The sequence below is a fragment of the Hipposideros armiger genome, unplaced genomic scaffold (genome assembly GCF_001890085.2).
Source record: "Hipposideros armiger isolate ML-2016 unplaced genomic scaffold, ASM189008v1 scaffold_236, whole genome shotgun sequence".
In the NCBI taxonomy this organism is placed as follows: Eukaryota; Metazoa; Chordata; class Mammalia; order Chiroptera; family Hipposideridae; genus Hipposideros; species Hipposideros armiger.
Window position 1 is genome coordinate 780,504 of NW_017731586.1, and position 24,150 is coordinate 804,653.

General features: G+C 38.7%; 1 protein-coding gene across 1 annotated transcript in view; it reads left to right on the forward strand.

The window, feature by feature from the left end:
• RELN (reelin) overlaps positions 1 to 24,150 on the forward strand; it is a 516,011-nt gene that overhangs the window by 391,452 nt on the left and 100,409 nt on the right. Inside the window, exons 25-30 of the mRNA XM_019655108.1 lie at positions 3,228 to 3,399; positions 3,827 to 4,027; positions 13,359 to 13,591; positions 20,785 to 20,942; positions 22,237 to 22,444; positions 23,648 to 23,724. Of these exons, the coding sequence (XP_019510653.1) occupies positions 3,228 to 3,399; positions 3,827 to 4,027; positions 13,359 to 13,591; positions 20,785 to 20,942; positions 22,237 to 22,444; positions 23,648 to 23,724 (1,049 nt within the window). The remainder of the gene's footprint in view (positions 1 to 3,227; positions 3,400 to 3,826; positions 4,028 to 13,358; positions 13,592 to 20,784; positions 20,943 to 22,236; positions 22,445 to 23,647; positions 23,725 to 24,150) is intronic.

Genomic DNA, 24,150 nt, shown 5'->3' on the forward strand with positions numbered 1-24,150 from the left:
CAGTGTCACTGGCCCTCATATGTGGGATCCGAACCGGGGCCCTCTGGCATCCCAAGCGAGTTCTTAACCATCGCGCCACTCGGCCGGCCCTCTATTATTAAGTTTTAACATACTGAAGTTTCCCGTTTTGCATTTTACAACTGAAACTTGTTGTATTGAAAAAAATTATTATTGAAGAATAGATTCAATTCTTCAATGTACAAATTAAGTACATTTAAAAATGCTACTTAAAATATAGCTATTTTGTAGATTGAAGGTTCATAAGTTTATTATGTTAAAACATTGAATCATTTAAAGGTGACATAATTTTTCATAATATAACACAAGTAGACATGCAGACAGACCAACCAAAAGCATTTCTTCTAAGGACATATGGGAGAGGCAGAAACCAGAGAGGAGGCAGCTAGGTAAAACCAAAGACATAGCATCCGGGGAGAAAGTCAGGAACGGTGAGTGGAAAATGGAACCTGGTAAGATTCCCCCAGTATAGGAGAGAGAGAATTGATAATAGTGCCAAACTGGTTTTAAAAACTATTTAAAATAATTCAAATTAGTTTTTCCAAGTAATATCATTGTTGACCTGGAAATTATTGAGAGTTCAGTAAGGTAACTAGATTAGTATGTAGACAAACAAAAATTCAATAGCTTTTTCAAATCCCAGAAATATTCAGCTTTATTTTTATGGGAATTTTTCTTTGGAGACAGAATATTTCACCAGATTTTTAAAAAGCTTATGACACTAAAATGGTTAAAAAACTGAGTCGGAAGATACCAGGAAAAGACCTCATTCATGGTGGCTATTAATAAATAAGTGTAAGAAATAACTTTAAAAAACAATTCTGAGAATCTCTGTAAAGAAAACCAAAACTTCAAAACTTCCTTCAGAAGTATAAAAGAAAACAAGTAAATGGAAAATAATACAGCACCCCTAAATAGGAAAACTGAATATTTTCATATGAAGATACGTCTTCATTTATGTTTAATGCAATTCCAATCAAAATCCTAGTGTTATTTTTTTGAGGGGATGGGGAGACTTTATGTCTAGAAATATAAAATGGTTAAAATAGCTTAAATTTTGGGGAAAAATAGAGGAATGCCCTACATGATATTAAAACATGTTATATAACCTAAATAACGAAAATGAAATGATACTGGTGCATAGGTAGACAGAACAAACAATAAAGCCAAATAGGTGACCCAGAAGTTAACTCAGATATACAAGAACTTCTATATGAAAAAAAGATGCATCAACTGTCAATGAGAAAGAAATGGTTATTCAATCACCTGCTGTTAAAAAGAATGCATAGGCTCTTGTGGGGAAATACCTATTTAGATTACCACCTTACATCATCAAAACTGTTGAAGACTGGTTAAATATTTAAACATATAGATTACTGTCTGATTTGGGGAAAAGATATAGACTTTCTAAACATAAATTCAATGGAAAATTAACAAAGAAAAGGATTACTTACATAGAAATATACAAGTATTTACTACATACAGATGTAAAACTATGTACACATGCAACATACATGTCAAAGAACACAGAAATGAAAAGAAAGAAAACAAAATATTTGCAACCATCGTGAGAAACAGAGGGTCAATGTTCCTGTAAAGATCTTATACCAATTACCAAGAAAAACACTAAGATTTTTATTTTTAAAAATGGGTAAAAGGAATGGGTAGATGGTACAAGGAATAGGTAGATGTTTAATAAAATATGAATAATATCCAATCTCTGTTGCAATAAGAAAGATACTATTTTTCAACAGTCAAGTGGTCATTTTTTAAAGATAACACCAAGTGCTTTCTCTACATGGGAGCAGCAAGACAGATGTTCTCACGTAATCCTGCAGAGTCTTATGACCCTTCCAGAAAGGAATTTTGAAAATCAGGAGCCTTAAACATGACCAGTTAATTTGACCTGGTAATTCCATTTCCAAGAATCTTACCTTAAAAATAAACTGATTTCACAAAATAAGTCAGACAGAAAAAGTTGAGAACTATATGATTTCACTCATATGTGGGATATAAAATTGAAAGCAACAAATGAACAAGAGAAACAGAAACTCATAGACACAGACAACAGTTTATTGGTTTCCGGGGGTAAGCGGGGAGGAGAGGTGGTAGGAAGAAGGTAAAGGGGGGTGAATGTATGGTGATGGAAGGAGAACTGACTCTGGATGATAAACACACAATGCAATGTATAGATGATGTATTACAGAATTGTACACTTGAAACCTATATAATTTTACTAACCAATGTCACCCCAATAAGTTTAATAAAAAATATGTTAAATGAAAAATTCCAGAAATTAAAAAAAATAATAAACTGAGCTATAGATAAAGCTTTATGCATAAAGATTTACATCACAGAGCTATTTATAATAGGGAGAGGTAAAATAAATAATAACATGTCTGTGTGATTGAAAATTATGGAGACAGTAAAGTGACCTTAAGAAATCATTTTATTGGCATGAGAATGTGCTGATATAATGTTAAGTTTTAAACTGGAGGATACTGAATTATACATATATCTCACCTATGTAAAAGATTACACACTTAAATAATATGCATCAAAAATTTAACAAAGGTGAACCTCATGCAGTAGATTATGGGTGATTTATGTTTCATTTTTAGTGCATATTTCTGTTTTCCCTCAATAAGTAAGAATGGTTTTGAAAAAATTTTAAATGCTATTTTAATGTAATATACAAAGGAACAGTTTTTTTTAGGTATTTCTGGAAAATCATCATCATGGTAGTCAAAAGACATTTTTCAGGAATCAAAGGTAGTTGAAATTGTTGCCTCCAAAAGATACAGTTCCAAATGAAATAAACATGACCAGGACTGAACTTGCTTAAGACTTGAAACCTCTTGTCTGATTTTTTTTTAATTAAAGTTTATTGGGGTGACAATTGTTAGTAAAGTTACATAGGTTTCAGGTGTACAATTCTGTAATACATCGTCTATATATCACATTGTGTGTTCACCACCCAGAGTCAGTTCTCCTTCCATCAACATATATTTGATCCGTTTTCCCTCTTTTACCACCCCCCTCCCCCCACCCTCTGGTTGTCTGATCTTTTAAACTTAGACATTTTTCAAAAATATCAAGAGATCACACAAAACTAACCTTTCTCTTGTTGCTACTCTTGTTATTTTAACAGCTGTGAAGAAAAACACAGCTTTTCGTTTCCTAACCGTCAATGACTTGCCTTTACGTAGATTTGTCTATCTGGAGCTTCCGGCTGCTGCCAAAACCCCTTGCACCAGGTTCCGCTGGTGGCAGCCTGTGTTCTCAGGAGAGGACTACGACCAGTGGGCAATCGATGACATCATCATTCTGTCAGAGAAGCAAAAGCAGATCATCCCAGTTGTCAACCCAACTTTACCTCAGGTATTTTTCCTGTCTGAACTCCCAGAAGACAAAGAATTATAAAGGTGGATGGGATTAAAAAACTTCTCACTTCCCCAAGGACTTAGTGCTTGAACATGTGATGTACGTTTTCTTGTTTTTGCACTTAATTTTTTTATTATGCTACTACAGTAGTTCACAGATTATTTAGATGTTAAAAAAAATTATGAAGTCTGGCGAAGTAATCAAGTATGATTATTTGTGTGTTTATAAAATTAGATACACAGTGGCAGAATATTTTCAGTTGTTAAATCATCAGGAGAAAAAAATTCATTAATTTAGGAATTCTGCTGTATTTTCCTAGAAATGCAAATGGTGCCTGGTTCTGCATGTCATGAACTGAAAAGTTCATTCTTGTCTTCAAAGCTATTGAATTGCCTTTCTGTGTTGTTTGTATTATTTCCCTTAGAACTTTTATGAGAAGCCAGCTTTTGATTACCCTATGAATCAAATGAGTGTGTGGTTGATGTTGGCCAATGAAGGAATGGTTAAAAATGAAACTTTCTGCTCTGCCACACCATCAGCCATGGTATTTGGAAAATCAGATGGGGATCGATTTGCAGTAACTCGAGATTTGTCTCTGAAACCTGGATATGTGCTGCAATTCAAGGTATTTATGCACAAACTTCTTCCCAGGGCAGGTCAAGAAGCAAAATGTCTTCCAGATTTATAAATGAAATTGACCAAGAAATTTTTCATATTCGATTAAACAAGGAACTCACTCGAACAAAAGTTCAATAATCTTAGCATGGCAACGGTTTTTAACTGTACCCTGAAGGAAAACAGCTTGTCATTTTTTAATGAGTCCCAGAAGTTATAACTGTGTCATTTTATTTCTTTAAGCGTTCATGGAACGCTACCAGAATTTTTTTAAATGACTTTTAGGGTTTCAATCTGATTGTGACTTAATGAATCCCATGCTTCTGAATTGTAATTGATAAGTTCTCCTTTTCAGCTTGCTAGTGCTTTTTGAACTTGTAAGTTGTTTTATGTTTTTACTATAGCATTTCCAAATAATTTTTCTTTTGATTCAGTAAAGTTTTACTTTAATTATCACTGCTCTCTTAAAAGCTTGTTGTTTTTCAGCACTGTGATAACATGTCAACATGTGTTGCAAGTATTTACTTTGACAAGTTCTTTTTTCAGAAATCTAATCAAAATTTCATTGTGTTTATGATAAAATCCCCTTGGTGAATTCTGGAGTCAAAAGTAATGCATTTTTAATGAGCTAGGACAACTACATGGTCCTTACATAATGGCAGGATGCTGATACTAAATAATTTACAAATGGAATTATTAAAGAGATCAAATGTTTATAGGCAACTCTTCAAATATAATTTCCACAGACGTGTAAACAAGGAAGTTGATTAGTGTAATGTTCCTTCTCTGTTTAGATTTTGATGCTAAACTACAATGGAAGAATCATTAATAATAGTATGTGATTCTATATTAATTTGTTGGTACTGCCTAAAATGGTAAGAATGTAACCTCAAAAGGAAATACATTGCCAGCATACTATACTATCTCTCATCTGACACCTTTTCTATTTAATTAGTTACGAAACCAGGGTAGTGTAGGTGTTAAAGTCTGCAAGGTGGTATTCTGAAGTTTACAAAATCTAAATAAAGAAAACATTATTAAATGTTTCAGGTACTTTAACAACCAGCAAGAATGCATAATGCCTAAGAAGAATCTCATTTCTTGAATCACATCAACAGAAAACTACTGATATGTAATATGGGTCATTTAGGGATTGATAGTTAATGCATATTTTGTATTGACAACAAGAACTTGATGTCATTTGTACAAAAGTGCACAGTGCTGGTGCATTTTATATGCACGTCAAAAACTAAATGCTAGGATTATAGAAATGAAAAAAATGGCCCTAGCCCTCAAGGAGATCAGAAACTAGTAAGTGAGACAGAAAAATGAATAGTCACAATACAGTCATAAGAGTGCTATAGTAGAAATAGGCTACAGATATTACAGGAGTACCTGGAGGTAGTTCCTGGCAGGTGGCAAGTGCTCCAAAAATATGTTAGTTGGATGGAAGGATGGATGGATGAATGGATGGATAGATGGATGGATGGATGGATGGATGGATGGATGGATTGAAATTGGAAGTCTCTGGAAACACAGAGACTTAGCCAGCTGTGCAGTGGAGAGTGAAGACTTCCAGTTAGAGGGAACAGAATGTGCAAATATATGAAAATACATGAAAGTGCAAATGAGAATGAAAAATTTGGAAACTTTAAGCAGTTTGGAGTGCGTACCACAGAGATGAGAGATAAAGTTGGTCCTAATTGTCTTTATATGACACACTAAGCCACTTGGACATTAGCCCAAGAGCAATGAGTCATGGGAGATTTTTAGTCCATTAAGTGCAAGAATCAGACCTGTGTTTTAGAAAAATCATTCTGACAGCAGTATGGGTGTGAGCAGGAGGGGAAATTGGAATCAATAAATACATTCACTCATTTATTCAGCAAATATTTGTAAAGCCTCTACTGTGTGCCAGGCTGTGTTCTAGGCCAGGGGTCAGCAAACTGTGACTTGCGAGTCACATGTGGCTCTATGGGTATGTACATGTGACTCGGAAGTAAAATTGAAAATGAAGCTATCATAGTTTCATTTATAATATTACTTTAAATTTTCCTTATTTGTAAAAATATATTTATGGCTCTTGAATGATTTTTCAATTGTTGTGAGGGACAGGATTGGCTCTTCCAGAGGTCGGCAAACTGTTGAGACGGAACATACCCAAAGAGCCGCAGGTGGCTTGTGAGCCACAATTTGCCTACCCCTGTTCTAGGCTATGAATAGAAATAGGAATAGTGTGGACTAGGGTGGTGGAGGGTAGTTATTATTTTATAAAAGGTTGTCAGGTTGTCCTCACTAATAAAATGACTTTTAAGCTGAGATCTATAAAAAATGAAGGAGTGAGTCATGCAGCAATCTGGGAAATAGCATTGCAGGCACAGGGAACAAAATGTGCAAGGGCCTTGAAATAGGAGCGCACTTAGAAAAGTTCAAGAAACCAGAAGGACACCATTGTGACTAGGGCAAGGAGAGTGAGAAAAGGGAGACAGGTAGAAAAAAGTAAGGTAAGCCTTTGGTTTCTGCTGGGAATAAAATGGCTAGCAGAAGAGTGACATGCTCTGACTTAGGCTTTTAAAGGATCACTCTGGCAACTGCATTGGGAGTACACTGGCAGAGGCGAGGGCAGAGATAGAAAGGCCAGCTGGGCAACTGTTGCAATGACCCAAGGAAGAGATGATGAGAACTTGGACATGTATGGTAGTGGAGGAAGCAGAGACAAGTGCTCAGATTGTTGAATATATTTTGAGTAAATTAAGGATACGAGAGTGGTCATCAAAGTAAGAAATGGAGGCCAGATTAAGGCATAGCATGGAATTATAAAGATAAGTAGGTGGATCTGAGAGATGTTAAAAGGGTATAGTCTACAGGTTTTGGTAACCTCTTGTGCGGTAGATTGGGTTCCAGAATGACTCCCACATTTCTGGTTCCAGTCACTGAAACTGGAAGTACAGGAAGAAGAGGATTTGTTTTAGGGTGGTGGATGTTGAAAACAGACTTGGACATGTGAAATTAGGGATGCCTGTGGACTGCTGAAGTGGAAATGCACAGGAAGCTGTTATGTACATTGTCCAGAGAGCTGGAGAGAGGCCATAGCTGGGAGTCCTAGGTATTCAGAGGGAATTTGAAATGATGATTGTGAATGAGATTAAGGAGCATGTATAGAGTAAAACGATAAGAAAGCCAACAATTTTATCCTAGAAAACATCAACAGTTAAGAGGCAAGCTAAATGATCAATTTTTTAAAACGCACAGACTTGTCACACAACTAAAAGTTCCATTGACTTACCTACTTGAGGAACAACAGCAGTCGTGAGTGTAAGACACAAAGCTAACTAAGTTTGCCAAGTCTGACTATTCTTAACCACATGCCAACCAAAGGCTGTGCTTACTAACGGGTAATGTAATAAAAGGAATCTGTGTTATAAGAGTTTAATCACACATCTGAGAGGGTCAAATCTTTACTTATATTCTTGACTTTTAGCTGTATAAACTTGGACTGATGAATTACAATACAATTTCTACTAGCCATATTGAAAGTCCTTCTGAGAGATGCTTTCTAGGCCTGACTATGGAAATAAGGAAAACATGGAATCTTCTTTTGAAACACTGGATCAAGCTACCATATAGTCACAAGGATGAACTGACTGACCTCTTGAACTCTAGTGCAACATTATTTGTTTATGGCTCTAACATTCCTTCATCCTTTATTCGTTGGTCATGATAGTGTTCTTTTGAAGTCTTTCAATTTTTTCCATAAAATTTGACTATTCATATTTATAGTCTTATGTAGTAAAATCTCATGGTGGCCCCCTGTAACAAAAGAAATAAGATATGAATAGAATATTTATATAAGACTGCATGTAATTAAATACATATCAGGAAAACAACTTGACATTTATAATTAACAAAAAATATAAACTAAAACTAATAAAATCATTTAAATTTATTAATTTAGAAAGAAACTGACTTATTAGAATAATATTGAGTGTTGTGGTAAAACTGATTCATTTGAGACCAATTGATTAAAAATGAACACATACAAATAGAAAATTTAAAGTGTTTCTACATTTTGACCCAGTAATACTACTCCTAGGAATTTACCTGGTGATAACAAATCAACTGAAGAAAAAAGATAACATTCTTTGCAATGTTGCATATCATAATAAAATAATACATTAAATAGGAAAATGCTAGATGTGTGATAACTTCAAATATATAACCAAAATATATACTTCTTTACAAAGATTAGAAGATTAAAAGTAGAGAAATAAAAATAGTTGTGCTGGGGCATTGGGATTTAGGTTGCATTAAAAACTTTTGGAGATGTTATAGTGGGGAGATCCTAAATGGTGGAGTAGATAAATACTATGCTTGCCTCCTCCCGAGAACATAATAAAATTACAACTAAGTTATAGAACAGTCAATCTGGAGAACCATCTGAAGTCTAGATCAACAGAAGTTTTATAACTAAGGATATAAAGAAGAAGCCACACCAAGACTGGTAGGAGGGGTGGAGATGTGGAAAGGGCCCCAAACCTCCATTTGGCAGTTGAGAACTGGGAGAGGTATGTCAGGCATGGAGGTTCCCCCTGGAGGAGCGAGGGACCCCAGCTCCACACTGGGCTCCCCAGCTCATAGTACTGGTGCCAGAAAGAGGAGCCCCCACAACATCCAGCTGTGAAAAACAGTGGGGATTCCAACCATTTGGGTGGGATGGAAGGCTGCGAAAAACCCAGACATCTTCTTCAAGGGCCTGTGCACAGATTCACTCACTCTCAGACGCTCTTGGCCCCGGTGGAAAGACAGTGACTTATGGGGGTGGGGGCTCAGAGACATATGAGGAAAAACTGAATCGTATGGCTTTAGGGCAAGGACTGGAGGGACATTTGCCATTTTCCCTGTATGGGGCCCTGCTCCTAAGCAGCCAGCAGGTGAGCACCATCTTTTCTGTGGTAAGCCCTCCCCTACAAGACCAAATTTGAATCTGAAGTGGCCTGGTGAGCTCCACTTGCTCCACTCTGGTGACTCCTTGGGACCCCACCCCCACCCAACTCCCCAAAGCCAGAGGCACTTTCTCAGGGAGCATCTGGCCCCACCTGAATTACACTATTCCTGAGACAAATCTCGGGGGTCCATGGGCCCAGGTAGGCAGTGACTGGCCTCAGTGTGCTCTGAGACTTTTACTGAGTAGCTCCAGCCTCAGCACTGGCATGAAACCAGAATCTACATTAACCTGGTGAACACAGCTCGTCCCACTCAGGTGACTCCCTGAGACCCTCACCTCACCCAATTCATGTACCACATGAAGCTCTATCAGCATCTGAACCTTACAGGAGCTGGCATGTGGCAGCAGGGGTGTCCTGGCTTTTTGTAGCACAACCCCAGCCCCAGTACTGATGACAGCTATCCTCAGTTCACAGTGTGGCCTTTTCCATGACATCCAGATTTAGCACGGGCAGCAACCAGCTGCAGATCACTTTGTAGCTCCTACCAGGTAATCCCTGGCAAGGCACAGGCAGTGGGTGACCTGGGCCAGCACCAGGGTCTCTCCCAAGAAGCACCAGAACCAACATAGTTAGAGGTTAGCTTCAGACCACAACCAAGCACTGCCCAATTAGCCCCACAGGTGGCACACCCAAAGGGCAGGCTCAAAAGGTACCAGAGCCCACTGGAGCAAATCCTGCTCACCAGATAAGTCCCCCACACAGCAGCCAGTAAGCTGTGGACGTGACCAAACCCCAAAGCCAGTCAGCCTGAGGGTCAATCCCACCCACTGATATGCCAATAGTAATCAAGGATCAACTATAACAGGAGGGTACACACAAGCCACACAAAAGGCACTCCTGGACCAGAGAGACTGTGCCACTGGGCACCATAGGGCACCTACTGTATATGGTCACCCAGCCAAGAGTGGGAGATATAGTTGATCTACCTAATACATAGAATCAAACACAGAGAGGCAAATGAGGAAACAAGGAAATACATCCCAAATGAGAGAACAGGAGAAAATTCCAGAAAAAGAACTCAACGAAATGAAGGCAAGCAACCTACCAGAGACAGAATTCAAAACACTGGGTTATAAGGATGCTCAAGGAACTTAGTGAGAACTTCAACAAAAGACAGCAAACATAAAAAAGGACACAGAAACCATAAAAAAGAACCAGTCAGAAGTGAAAAATACCATAACTGAAATGAAGAACACACTAGAAGGAATCACCAGCAGACTAGATGAAGCAGAGGATCGATTCAGCAATTTGGATGACAAGGTAGCAGAAAACAGCCAATCAGAACAACAAAAAGAAAAAAAAAGAATTTTTTAAAAATGAGGATAGTTTAAGAGATCTCTGGGACAACTTCAAGAGTAACAACATTCGGGCCTTTTGAGCTTCCTCCTTTGCTCGGCCCACTCCAAACTTTTTGGAGTGTACTTTCTCTTCTAATAATGGCCCTTGAGCCATTCTCTACTGCTCAGGCCCACTTCTGCTTCTTTGAAATGTAATTTTTTTCTTCTAATAAACTGTCCTTTTCTGCACCTTTACCTCTCTGGTCCATGTCTCCATGTTTTGGAAGACCGTGATCCCAGACACAAACAAAATCACGTCAAAAAATCCTATTTCATTTATTGGAGGCTCACCAGGGATCAAAAAGAGAAGTAAATATGATCTGTGCTTTTCTGTCTGCCTTGCCCACTCTCAGGCCTTCATCAATAGTTTTTCTGGTCAGTCAGAGCCTTTTGAGCTTCCTCCTTTGCTCGGCCCACTCCAAACTCTTTGGAGTGTACTTTCTTTTCTAATAATGGCCCTTGAGCCATTCTCTACTGCTCAGGGCCACTTTTGCTTCTTTGAAATGTATTTTTTTCTTCTAATAAACTGTCTTTTTCTGCAACTTTAAAAAAAAGAGTAACAGCATTCACATCATAGGGGTATCAGGAGAAGAGAGAAAGCAAGGGATTGGAACTTATTTGAAGCAATAATGATTGAAAATTGTCCTAACCTAGCGAAGGAAATAGACATAGAAGTCCAGAAAGTGCAGGAAGTCCCAAACAAGATGAACCCAAAGAAGCACACACCAAGACACATCATAATTAAAATGCCAAAGGTTAAAGATAGAAGGAATTTTTAAAGCAGCAAGAGAAAATTAGTTACCCTCAAAAGAGCTCCCATAAGACTGTTTCAGCTGATTTCTTAATAGAAACTTTACAGGAAAGAAGGGATTGGCACAAAATATTTAAAGTGATGAAAAGCAAGGACCTGTAACCAAGATTACTGTATCCAGCAAGGCTATAATTTAGAATCAAAGGACAGATAAAGACCTTCCCAGACAAAAAAAAAAGCTAAAGGAGTTCAACATCACCAAACCAGTATTACAAGGAATCTTAGAGGGGCTTCTTTGAGATAAAAAATAAATAAATAAAAAATATGAATAATAAAATAGCAATAACTGCATACCTATCAACAATTACTTTAAATGTAAATGGATTAAATGCTCACAATCAAAAGACATGGTGTGGCTAAATGGATAAGAAAATAAGACCCTTACACATGCTGCCTACAAGAGTCTCACTTTAGAGTGAGAGACACACACAGACTGAAAGTAAATGGATATGAAAAGAGTTCATGAAAATGGAAATTTAAAAAAAACCTGGGACAACAGTACTTATACCAGACCAAATAAACTTTAAGACTATAACAAGAGACAAAGAAGGACCCAGTAATCCCACTTTAGAGTATTTATCTGAAGAAACCCAAAACACTACTTCAAAGGGACATGTACATTCATATACATTCTTTGCAGCATTATTTAAAGTAGCCAAAATATGGAGACAACCTTGGTGTCCATCAACGGATGAATGGATAAAGAAAAGGTAGTACCTATGTACAATGGAATGTTACTCAGCCATAAAAAAGAATGAAACCTTTCCATCTGCAACAACATGGATGGACCTAGAGGGTATTGTGCTGAGTGGAGTATGTCAGATAGAGAAAGACAGATGCAATGTGATTTCACTTATACGTGGACTCTAAAGAACAAAATAGACAAACAAAACAGAAACAAACTCATAGATATAGAGAACATTTTTATGATTGCCAGATGAGAGGGGAGTTGGGGAGAGTGTGAAAAGGGGAAGAGATTAAGAAGTACAAATTGGTTGTTACAAAGTAGTCATGGGATGTAGGGTACAGCATAAGGAATATAGTCAATTATATAATAGTAACTATGTGTAGTGCCAGGTGGGTACTAGACTAGTCAGGGGGATCACTTCTTAAATTATATAAATTTCTAATCACTATGCAGTGCTCCTGAAATTAACATAAAATAATATTGATTGTCATCTGTAATTGAAAAATTAAAATGGAAGGGGAAAGGTGAAGGGGAATAAGTGGTCCAAATTTCCAGGTATAAAACAAGTAATCATGGGGATGTAATGTACAGCATAGAGAATACAGTCAATAATATTGTGATAGCATAGTGCAGTGTCAGATGGTTGCCGGACTTATCATGGTGATCACATCTTTAGCTATACGAATGTCAAATAACTATTGTGTAAACCTGAAACTAATATAATATTGTATTTAGTTATATTTTAATAAAAATCTTTTTTAAAAGAGAGAGATTATAATTTTGCCTATAAAGTCAACTCCTGAAATAACTATTATGGCAGCCAATCATCATTAATTTTGAGACTGGTTTTATATAAAAACAATAAAAACAACACAGCAATCAAAACAAAAAAGGTTTTAGTGCTGTTAATCCTGTAATGACATTCCTGTACTTGAGCACACAGAGAAATAATAGTTTTATGTCTGGGTTATTTTGCTTATTTGATGCTGTGACAAAAATGAAATAAACTCATCTAAGTTGAAAACGATTTCTTACTGAGCTTTGGCAAAAACATAGAATAAAGATGTTTGTTCCACTACAGCAGAGAGGACAGCCCTCCCCTCAGGTAAACCTTTATGTTCTGAAGAGGAAAGCTCTTCATCTTCTGCTTCCCTCTGCTTGTACCATCTGGGAAAGGAGAAGAAAACAGTTCCTTGGCGTCTTGGCTTTCGTCCAAGGCTCCAACATCACAGACGCCATGCTTCTCTCTTCCCTCCTACAATCCCAAGAAATCCACAAAATGGGCAACTGGTCTGACTTTCTATTAAAAAGCACATGTTGCTTGCCTAAAGAAAGATTTCCAGAACCTATGGAAGGGTCTTGGTTGGAATTCTGCTGCAGGTCTTATCCTCAAGTTTAAAGCAGACTCAGTAGAAGGGGCCTTGTCTGTCATAGCACCTACTTTGTTCACTGATGACTTGGAGCTAAACCTTGCATAATTCTGCCTTTCCTTTTAACAGCTAAACATAGGGTGTGCCAATCAGTTCAGCAGTGCTGCTCCAGTTCTTCTGCAGTTTTCTCACGATGCTGGTATGTCCTGGTTCCTGGTGAAAGAAGGCTGCTACCCAGCTTCTGCCGGCAAAGGATGTGAAGGAAACTCCCGAGAACTGAGTGAGCCCAGCATGTATCACACAGGGGACTTTGAAGAATGGACAAGAATCACCATTGTTATTCCAAGGTCTCTTGCATCTAGGTAAAGTGACCATTCTTGTTATATGCTGTACCTGCTGCTTCTCAGGAGCACATATTTATCTCAATATCTTTATTTCATGTATCTCAACAACCTAAATGAATTCTCATGTAGTCTAGCTTTATCTACTCAAGTAATGACTCTTGAGGGATAGAGCCCTGGAACAAAATTCCCAAAGTAGGGATGTATGTGTGTGTGTGTGTGTGTGTGTGTGTGTGTGTGTTTGTGTGTGTGTAGGCACATATACACATGCATGCTTGTGAAACAAATTTACCCCCTCACTCATTCATTCATCATTCATTCATTAACAAATATTTACTGAGCAGTGTTCGCGCACTGGGAGTATAGCAGTGAACAAAAGACATTCAAGGCTGAGAGTTATAAGGCATTATTATATCAGATTTGCACTTTATATAGATTTTTGATAAATTAATGTCTCCCTGTATAGTCAATTTGATATACATTGCAATATAAAAGATCCCTTTATGTGACTATTAAAATAAATTTAAAACAGTAGAAAGATTAAAAATCAGTTGACAAAGGAATGAGGTAAATGGATCAAGAACTTGAAGTGAGTTAGTTTCATTAATAGGGCAACACATTTTTTTTTAAAGATTTTTATTGGGGAATTGGGGGATGGGAACAGCGATGGGTAATTGGGGAAGGGGAACAGACAAGTTGCTGTCGTTTTGGTCTTCAGTCTAGTTGTGGAGGACGTTGCTTTACTGGCCCAAGTTGGCACCATCATTGCACTCTTCCCGGGCGAGGCAGATCAGTCGCCGGCTTCTGGATGGCCACTCACTGTGGCTGCTGGCTGCTCACGCTGGCTGCTGGCTACATACGGTAGCCCATGGCAACCTACTGCCACAGGGACTGCAGCCTACGCCGTCGCCGGCGACTCACAGCAGCCCAGCTCCAGGTTGAGCTGTTGTTCAGCATCTTAGCTGTGGAGGGCAGTGTCACTGGCCCTCATATGTGGGATCCGAACCGGGGCCCTCTGGCGTCCCAACCCAGTTCTTAACCATCACGAATAGGGCAAGAAATTTAACTCTTAGTTTTCTGACAGCTAAGACAAAGGGAGGAAATATAGGGTCATTTAGTTCTCATTGTTGGGCAAAAAGAAAGAAAACATATACGTTCTGAGTTTTTAAAGATACACTTTTTCCCATGTTCTGTATTCTAGAATAAATGTATAGCATGTATATGTAATCCTTATGCCAGGTAGAATAGACAACACAGAGGTTGGTATTTTTAACACTATCATTTTACGAAAGATAAAGAAACATTCTTCAAATAGACACTTATTCACTGAACCCTAGAACATAACATTAACCTGTGACTCAGTTAAGGCATGGAGCTGAGATGATACAATAAGTATATTTGTACTGCTTCCTGGGAATGTAACTTAATATATGGTTGGGATACTCATTAGTGCCACTCAGCAATATTTCTAGCTTGCTTCCTTTCTAGAATATTGTAGGATGTGCTTTCCCCACACCCTTTAAAGTTTGACATGGCCTAATGAAATGTGAATGGAAATGAACATGTGACTTTAAGAGCCCCATGTGCATTTTGCCATGTTCTCTGCTTCATGAAAGCATGTTTCAAAATGAAGCTTATATTAGTCTGGGTCCCTCAGTGTCTACAAGAAGCAGACTTCCTTACCAGCCTACACTGGACATTTAGCATAAGCAAGAAATAAGCCTTTGTTGGGTTAAGTAACTGAGATTGGCAGGCGTGGGGGGTGTTTGTTACCACAGCCTAACTTACCTCATTCTGACTGATACATGGTAAAAGCTTAGCAATCTGTAGCAGTGGCTTATTCATAAACTCTTAGAGACCATTCTGTTTGTGAATCTTTCACCTAATGGATCATCAGATTTGCTGTGCATCATTTGGTTGTGTTCTCTGCCTCCCTCATTACTAAGATGTGTCCCTCAAAATCTTACACCACAGACTTTGGTAGACAAACTTTCCATCACAGCATCAGGCACTAAGTCGCTGATCTCATGATGTACATTATGCAGGGTGTGGATGAGCTTCCTGAATATGGCTCCTCTTAAACCATAGGCCTATAAACTAAAAAGGCAGGTTTCTATCCCACCCATATTCCACGTGTAATGGCGAGATAATGACAGGATAACCACAATAGACACTCCCACGAAAAAAAAGAATGGGAAGCACATAGCAGCCACTGGACTGTAGGAATCCTGAAAGCCATCAAGACACTTGTTACTAGGGGCTCCCTCTTCCACACGCCATGTCCAGGACAGGAAAGTTTCCTTGATTCAGACAGTTCTGCTCCCTAATCTATTGTTCTTCCATCTGTTGGTTCTATTCGCTAGGCTCCATCCTCTAAGACACTTTACCTTTTCCAAGAACATACCTTTATTTGTAGCTAGGTCTCCATCTCATCCTGCTTCACACCCATCTCAAGCTGGGCATGTGTCACTGCAGCCCTTGTGGTCAGTGCTCACCTCCGCCACTGCCTGACTTTCCCCATGCTTTTCTGAAACTGTGGACCGACCGTGACTCTTCCAAATAGATAGGCACTACCTGCCATGATGCTGGGGAGCACCAGTTGGTGTGTCTTTGCTGCAATGACTGGAATATCAGGGTGCTGGCAGACATTCCTATGAAAGTAGTCAGCAGAATCAGGAGCCAAAGGACACAAATCTGGTCGAGTTCCTATAATATAGAGCCAGAGAAGACAGAGTAGCATCTGAAACCGCAGCCTGTTTGATGTTGGGGAGAATAACCCAACTGGTAAAGCTACATATGAGAAACAAGAGAAGGTTCTCCTTAATATCACAAAGTGAGCCAGTGTTTTCAGGCTCCCAATGTATCAATATTTTCTTGGACCTCAGCTTTTGGAAGAAGAAATGTTCTGCATAGGAATCCAGCTTCCCTGGTTAATTTGAACACCATCCAGCTTGTCGGTTGATGGCATTTGTGATGAAGAGTTCTCTGCTAAAGAATAGTAAATATGTTTCTACTTTAACCCAAGTAAATGAGCTGTTGTTGTTCCTGCTGCAATATGTTAAACTCAGATAGCTCCAAATACAGTGTTGGAAAGCTGAGGATTCTAAGTGTGAAAATTGTCAAAATTTGGAGCTATTTTGCCACAAGGCAGCATGCTTATAATAGTTACTAGAACATTGCTCTTTCACAAATAATTCTAAGCTGATTTTCTCAAAGGAGCAGACTGTGCTCGTGTTAATGCTCATGGCTCTTGCTTACAGAGGATAGACATTGATGGTCATAAGTGCATGCTGAACACCCCTCCTGACTCTCAGCAGCACCCCCAACATACAGAATCCCACCTAGCCTGCTCCAGGTTCCCTGTGCAGAATGCAGAAAGCTGATATCTCTGGGGAGGGCCAGAAATACAGTTGCTTAGTAATCTGCAGAATATCCCCTCAGCAACCACCCATCATCTATGCACTGCTGCACAGGACAAACAGATGCACAGGAACCTTCCTGGTTTGAGAGACAAACACAATGCCTCTCTGCAGTGTGGTGGTGGAAGGGGTTGGTGTAGAAACCAAGTGTTGCAGCCACTCAGGCATCCTCCAAACAAAGGTGATTGGAAAAGGGGCAGAGATAGGGTCTCATCTTCTACTGCTTCCTTATCGGAGACATGCAGGACAAAGGGCAAGTTTTGTTCAATGATCTGCATAGTCAAAACACACTAGGATTGATTTCTAGTAAAACTGCATGAGATTAAGTTATGTCTCTTCCTCAATCATCACTTCCTTTAACTCCTTTTCAGACCTTCCTGACCATCAGTCAAAGGCTTCTATTACACGTTCTTGTAGCTCTCTGTCCTGCTTAATGGTAGTAGTTGTCATCATTTGCATATTGACATTTCTTTGTGTGCAGGGTTTTGAGTAAGTGTGTCTCCACACTCACCTGTGAGCTCCGTGAGGCAGGGACCATGTAGGATGTCAGCCCCCCGTCGTGTGCCTAGCCCTTGCCCTGTCTGGCATGCTGTGAGCACTTGATAAATGCTGGTTGATTGAATGGATGTTGAATGAGGAATAAGGATCAGCAGTAGATGACTAGCTACACTGAAGACCCTCCCTTTTTAAACTATGTTTTCCAAAATACATTCAATGCTATTTAGCAAGAAATCATGTTCTGTAGTCTGCCTTGTGTCCCTGAAAAGACACGAGTAGCATGTGCATACACATAAATTAATAATTTTAATAATTTCAAAGCTATGTCTCCTCTATTTTAAAAAACACAAACTATGTGGAGTCTAGACATTCTTATTAGCTTAACTTTGATGGATTTATTTCCTCCAATCTTCTGATGATCTCTCTATAATTATGTCTTTTACAAAATTCTTCCTAGTTCTTGCTCTTATTCCAGCAACCCAGAGGTTGCTAACTTACTTGTACTCAATTCCCAGATTGTGCTCCTGAGAGGAGAACAGAGTAGCAGTAGGTATCAGGAACCAGGTACAGCTGGGAGAAATGGAAAAAAAGCAAAGCTTGCTTATGTTGAGGTCAGTGAAACCTCTGTTGCTTTGATTTGCATCTCCCAACTAAACCCAACTAGCAAGTATTAAAAGAAGAAAAGAGGTACCATCTCTTGCCCTTTCACTCTGAAAAATATGTTTCCAGCTAGTCTCTCAGCTGTGATTTCCCATGTCGTGGACTCACCCTATTAACCAACTGATTAGTCATCGTGTTTTGTTTTGGTTTTGCTTTATTTAAATATGGATTCTTTAATTTTGAGCTCTTGAGGTCCCTGACCTTCTCAAATGCCTAACAGCATATTCTGCTCCTTGGGTCGATAGCAGCCTTAGGATCAACAAACAGGGGGGTCTCTTCTCTCGTGCCAAACCAGACCTTGATTCTTTTATCATTACAATGAAAATTACAGGACTCCCAGAATCAGACATGGATCAAAGGGCTTCACTTGCCCTCCATCCACTATTAAGTTACCAAAGCTTCTAGAGTTCTACCTACAGGTAGGATTCTTCAACCTTCCAAATGCATCTGGGCCTCCACCTGAGCCTGCTCCTTCCATGAAGCGGGGCAGTCATCTTGCCCAGGTGGGAGCGCTTAGGTGGAAAAAAGAAGTTCTTTTTTTTTAACTTTTCATGAAACAGAAGTTATGGATCCATGATTATATTATAGAAACATAAAAAGAAAAAGCAAGTATGACTTCTAATCAAATAGGATTTAGGTCAGGGAATTGGCATGTTTTTCTCTTTTATTATAGATATGCAGCCTGTATTTGGAATGGACACAGAGACCTTACCATCTTTAAGAGCAGTTAGCAAAAGTTACTGTTCATCAATTCCATTTACTTCCTTTGAGAGCAAAAATATCTTTACAGGCCAAATAACATTACAATCCCAATGGGAGGAATTTTCCCAAGGTCCATGATTTTATAACTGTATTTCCTTTTTTAATTTTTGCTTTTGCTTTGTTTTTCTAATATTTAATTCAGTTGTCTTTTGCCTTAAAAAATAAGACCAATATAGTTTGAACGAGCACCAAAGAAAATTTTAATATGTGTTTATCTTCCTCTCAACACTGAAGAATGTGTGTTAAGATTTGCATTAATAGGTGATTAATCTCTGAACACTTTTACTCCTAGTAAACAACACTATTGGTTACATTTTGCAAATTTTCCAAAAGTAGGTAACTTAAAATAATGAAGAAAAAAACAAGCTGTAGTTCAGTGTTGCCAAATTACCAAAGCTATTTGAAGAGCCAGAAAGAAATTAGTTCTGATACAGCCATATTATTTTTATAATAATAGTACAGAGAAGGAACTGTCTTTGTCTACAGTTATCTTTGACAATCTTCATTAATCTTTAAGATTTTTTACCCTTGTTTACTAAAAAACTGGATTCACTCCAAAGTCTATAAATATTGGCAACAAAATTAATTGAAATCTGGATAGCCTAATCCATCTTCCCTCTTTGATGTCAGTAGAACTAGGAAGAAAAGTATTTCCCTGGTATGAAATTATAGATGTGTATGGGTTTCCATATATTTAAAAAGAAAAGAGATGTATTGAAAGGACCAAAAAGCTTGGAAAGCAATGGGGACAAGCGTTAGTTTGGAGGCCTCCAAACTGTGATTGTGGGGGAAGGAGGACTGGGCAGCAGCCCAGCCCACTGGTGTTCCAGGGTTTTGAAGCACTGGGACCAGGTCCCTCTTTTGTTCATTGACAGTTACCAGTGTTCATTGGCAGCCCAGCTGGTTGCTAAGAGTTCATAGAATGAACGTCTTGGAGATTTGAAGATGAAAAGTGAGGAGGAAGGCAACAGGTGGGACTAGAGCTGTTAGTACAAAATTAACTCTTCCCTACCAGAATCATGCCAGCAGCAAATAGCCAGAGTTTCCTCATATGTTCTAGCAAAGAACATTTTATTTGATGGTTTCAAAATTCCCAAACAGCCTCTTAAAAATATACAAGCAAAAACCTTTCATGTGTTTTTGGCCATCAAAAGTCTTCTGGGGCCGGCCAAGTGGTTCAGTTGGTTAAGAGCTCGCTTGGGAGCACCAGCTCTGAGCAGCAGAGCCACAGTTCGGATTCCACATTAAGGGCCAGTGATGCTGCGCCCTCTACAGCTAAGATGATGAACAACAGCTCGACCTGGAGCTGGGCTGCCGTGAGTCGCCAGCGACGGTGTAGGCTGCAGCAGGGCTACAGTGGGCTGCCATGAGCTACATGAGTGGCCGGCAGCCAGCATGAGCAGCTGGCAGCTGGCAAGAGCTGCTGTGAGCCGCAGTGAGCGGCCAACCAACAACCAGCAACTGATTGCCTCACGCGGGAAGAGCGCAATGATAATACCAACATGGGCCAGTGAAGCGACGTCCTCCACAACTAGACTGAAGAACAAAACAGCAACTTGTCTACCTCTCTGTTCCCCTTCCTCGATTTCCCAACATTGTCCTCCTCCCCCAATTCCCCAATAAAATCTTTAAAAAAAAAAAAAGTCTTCTGTACCTGACATCCTCCTGATATGGAAACACGTATGCTGCAGAAGAAATCAAGAAGTTTTGAGAAAGGTCTGAGAGAGACACCTTATGAAGGTTAGGTGTCCAATCACATGGACATGACTTTCAAATAAATATTATATCTCTCTTGAATTTTTCTGAACTGTTCTGTATTTCAGTGCTTTGCTAGGAAATGTTGGTACAATAAACATTTGTTGTTTTTCCCAACAGTAAGACCAGATTCCGATGGATTCAGGAAAGCAGCTCACAGAAAAACGTGGCTCCCTTTGGTTTGGATGGAGTGTACATATCTGAACCTTGTCCCAGTTACTGCAGTGGCCACGGGGATTGTGTTTCAGGGGTGTGTTTCTGTGACCTGGGGTACACCGGTAAGGCCTCAGACATGTCTGATGGTGTGTTTGTAAAACATGTATGTCTAGTTACTATATTCATGTTACTACTACTTCCAGGGAAATCAATTACGCTTTTGTTTTTCTTTAATTTCTAACTGTAGGAATTTGCAACCCAGGCACATAGGTGCTAAAATATTTTGTAGTGTTGAGCTGCCTAAGGAAGAAAAATTATGATAACACAAATTTGTATTAGTAATAATAATAATTAACATTGCTTGAGTTCCTACTTCATGCTAGGCACTCTAGTAAGTGCCTTTTATTTCATCTCATTTAATGCTAGCAGTAACCTGGTGCCATATTATTGTTATTGTCCCTGTTTACATTTGAAGAAACTGAGGCACAGAGAAGTTTAGTAACTCTGCCGGAGTCACACAGCTAGATGTTTAAGGAGCTAGGCTTCAAACCTTTGCAGTCGTTCTAAAACCCAAGCCCAAGCTCTTAACCACTTGGCTACAGGGACTCCCTATGTTCTTTGCATTGCTATTTACAAGAAATTTAATTTTTTTTTACACTTAAAGTAAAAATCAACTTATGTAATGATAAATCCAAGGTGCCAAGGAGAACTTTACAGCAGAAGTATTTTCTGACCATAGTCACCCTTAAATGTTGCTATACGCAAAAATAAAAAGGGAGCTGAGGTTAAAGAGTAAAATTAAAGAGAAAATGTTATAAACTTCAAACTGTTTTGTAGAATTTTTCCTGGAGGCAACTTCAAAAGGATCCTTCCCAGCTTTTCAATACTGTACCCTTCTGGAACGTGACCAAAAACCAACATATGTCATCACACAGGCCTTCTGTGTAGCGTGCTATCACTCGTGGTTTCAGGGTGGCTTTTTAAAAGCCTGGGATTAACTCCCCTTATTGGTCCTCTAACAGAAGGACAACAAACAAACAAACTTTATTGTGGACAAAATCTATTTCTCAGTTTGTAAAAATTATCTGCGTAGCAAGAGCCATGGAAATGTGTGGTTCCTAATGTCTCCCTATTAACAAATTTAAAAAGTTGTACACTTGAAACCTATGTTACTTTACTAACCATTGTCATCCCCAATAAACTTAATAAGTTAATTAGTTGCAGAGACAGAATAGTGTTTTTGATGATGATAGTGATGGCTGTATTTCAGTCAGACAATTGTGAGACACAAACGTTCATGTGGTTTCCTTCCCCCGAAATCTGTGAAACGCTTCCTTTGCCCATGCGCAGAATGTACCTTCTACTGTGTAATGGTTTCAATGAAGCCTCTCCCCTCTGTATTTCTTTTCTCGGAAGCCGCACAAGGAACCTGTGTATCTAATGTGCCGAACCACAGTGAGATGTTCGATAGATTTGAGGGCAAGCTCAGCCCTCTGTGGTACAAGATAACTGGAGGCCAGGTCGGAACCGGCTGCGGAACGCTGAATGATGGCAAATCTCTGTATTTCAATGGCCCTGGGAAAAGGGAAGCGAGGACTGTCCCTCTGGACACCAGGAACATCAGGTAGGTAGTTAATTGGTATACTTCTCCATGAACGTCGTATTTCCCTCACCATGCGGCCTGAACCTAAAACCTCTGTTCTGTTATTGAGGGTTTACATAATAATGTTTTTCTGTGTAGATTCAGAGATGCAAAACTAAAGCCTAACTTTAACTTGGTCATAAAATAGATAATTTCTACAAAATTTATACCACAATTCATTAATCAGCATAGTCTTTACCTAGGGTTGTATCCCTAATGTATATCAGCTTGGTTTTCTAAAGTTCTGCTTTTTTTATGAAGACTATTTGGTATTATTTTTAATATATGTCAGGTAAAACAAAGATATTTTTTTAGCTTTAAATTCTGTGTTCAAAAATGATGCATCCCCATTTATCTAAGTTTATTTGTATTTGCTTATTGAAAACTGCTCCAGAAATTTAAAATGCTTACACTGACACCTACTGGTAAAATCTGTAACTGCTTGGTTTTAAGGTCAAATGAAATAGTAGCACACCTAAAAAAAACTGTGCTTTTTTCTTTATCAATTAAATTATCAAAGAATTGAAAGAAAGGAAACTGAAGAAATCTTTGAAACTTTTAGACCTTATCCTCACTAAAATATGGGGTTCTGTGTCATAGTTTCTGCTTTCGATCTCCGTCCTCTTCCTCTGAGCCCTTCTCATAGAAGTGTGCCTGTCATAGGCACTTCCTGTTGGTTTGCCATGGACTGGGGCATAATTTACATTACACTGAGTGAGGGTCAGTTGTGAAAAATTAAGCCATCTTAGTCTAAATCAGTAATATAGGTCATTATCTGATCCTATATTATCTGATCTAAATAACTTCTTAATGTTAGATTTTTTCCTCATCTTGAGTTTCCAAGAATAGTATTATCTTGATTTAAGGAATTCCCATTTCAGTGATTTCATTAAATTACATCACACCGTCACAATGAAGTGGGGCTAAATTTTTTCCTTTTGTTTAGATCATTATTACAGAATAAAATTAATGTCATATTCATTAATTTTTTAAATGGTTACAGAATGAACTTACTATATAATCTATGTTGTTTCTGATGGTTATATACCCTGTTTAAAAGTAATACTTAAGAATTACAGGATTTTGTTTTTAATGTGTCAAAATGCAGAAGGTTAAATCTTTTCTGAACTCACCTATTTGCAAGTAAACCAAAATGGGGTTTTTTTTTGTTTTTGTTTTTCCCAGACTCGTTCAGTTTTATATACAAATTGGAAGCAAAACTTCAGGGATTACCTGCATCAAACCAAGAGCTAGAAATGAAGGTAAGCTGCTCTATTTCCATAGAAATTACAGTTACTATTGGCAGATTCGTCCTTTTGCTGTCAAAGTTGGGCCAGGATTTTGCAAAGTGACCCACTGCCCTAAGTCATCCCCTCTTCTCTTCTCCGTCATTGGATGGGTAGCTGCATGAAGCCATGATCTCCTAAGATCCCTCGCCTGAATCGTTAAACCTGAAAAACATCATGTCTGCTCTGGGTCAGAGTATATTTGTTTTAGGGAACCGTACTCCTTTATAACTTTCTACAGGGAGAAAACAGTAGCAGAGGGTTTTACATTCAGTGCCACACGGCTAGAAAAGTGTTTGCTCAATGCAAATCAAACTCTCCCTCCCGCCGCTAGGCATTATAGGGGTACTACAATCCTCGGGTTGAAGGTACATCATTGAGTACTTATTATATGTAAGGCAC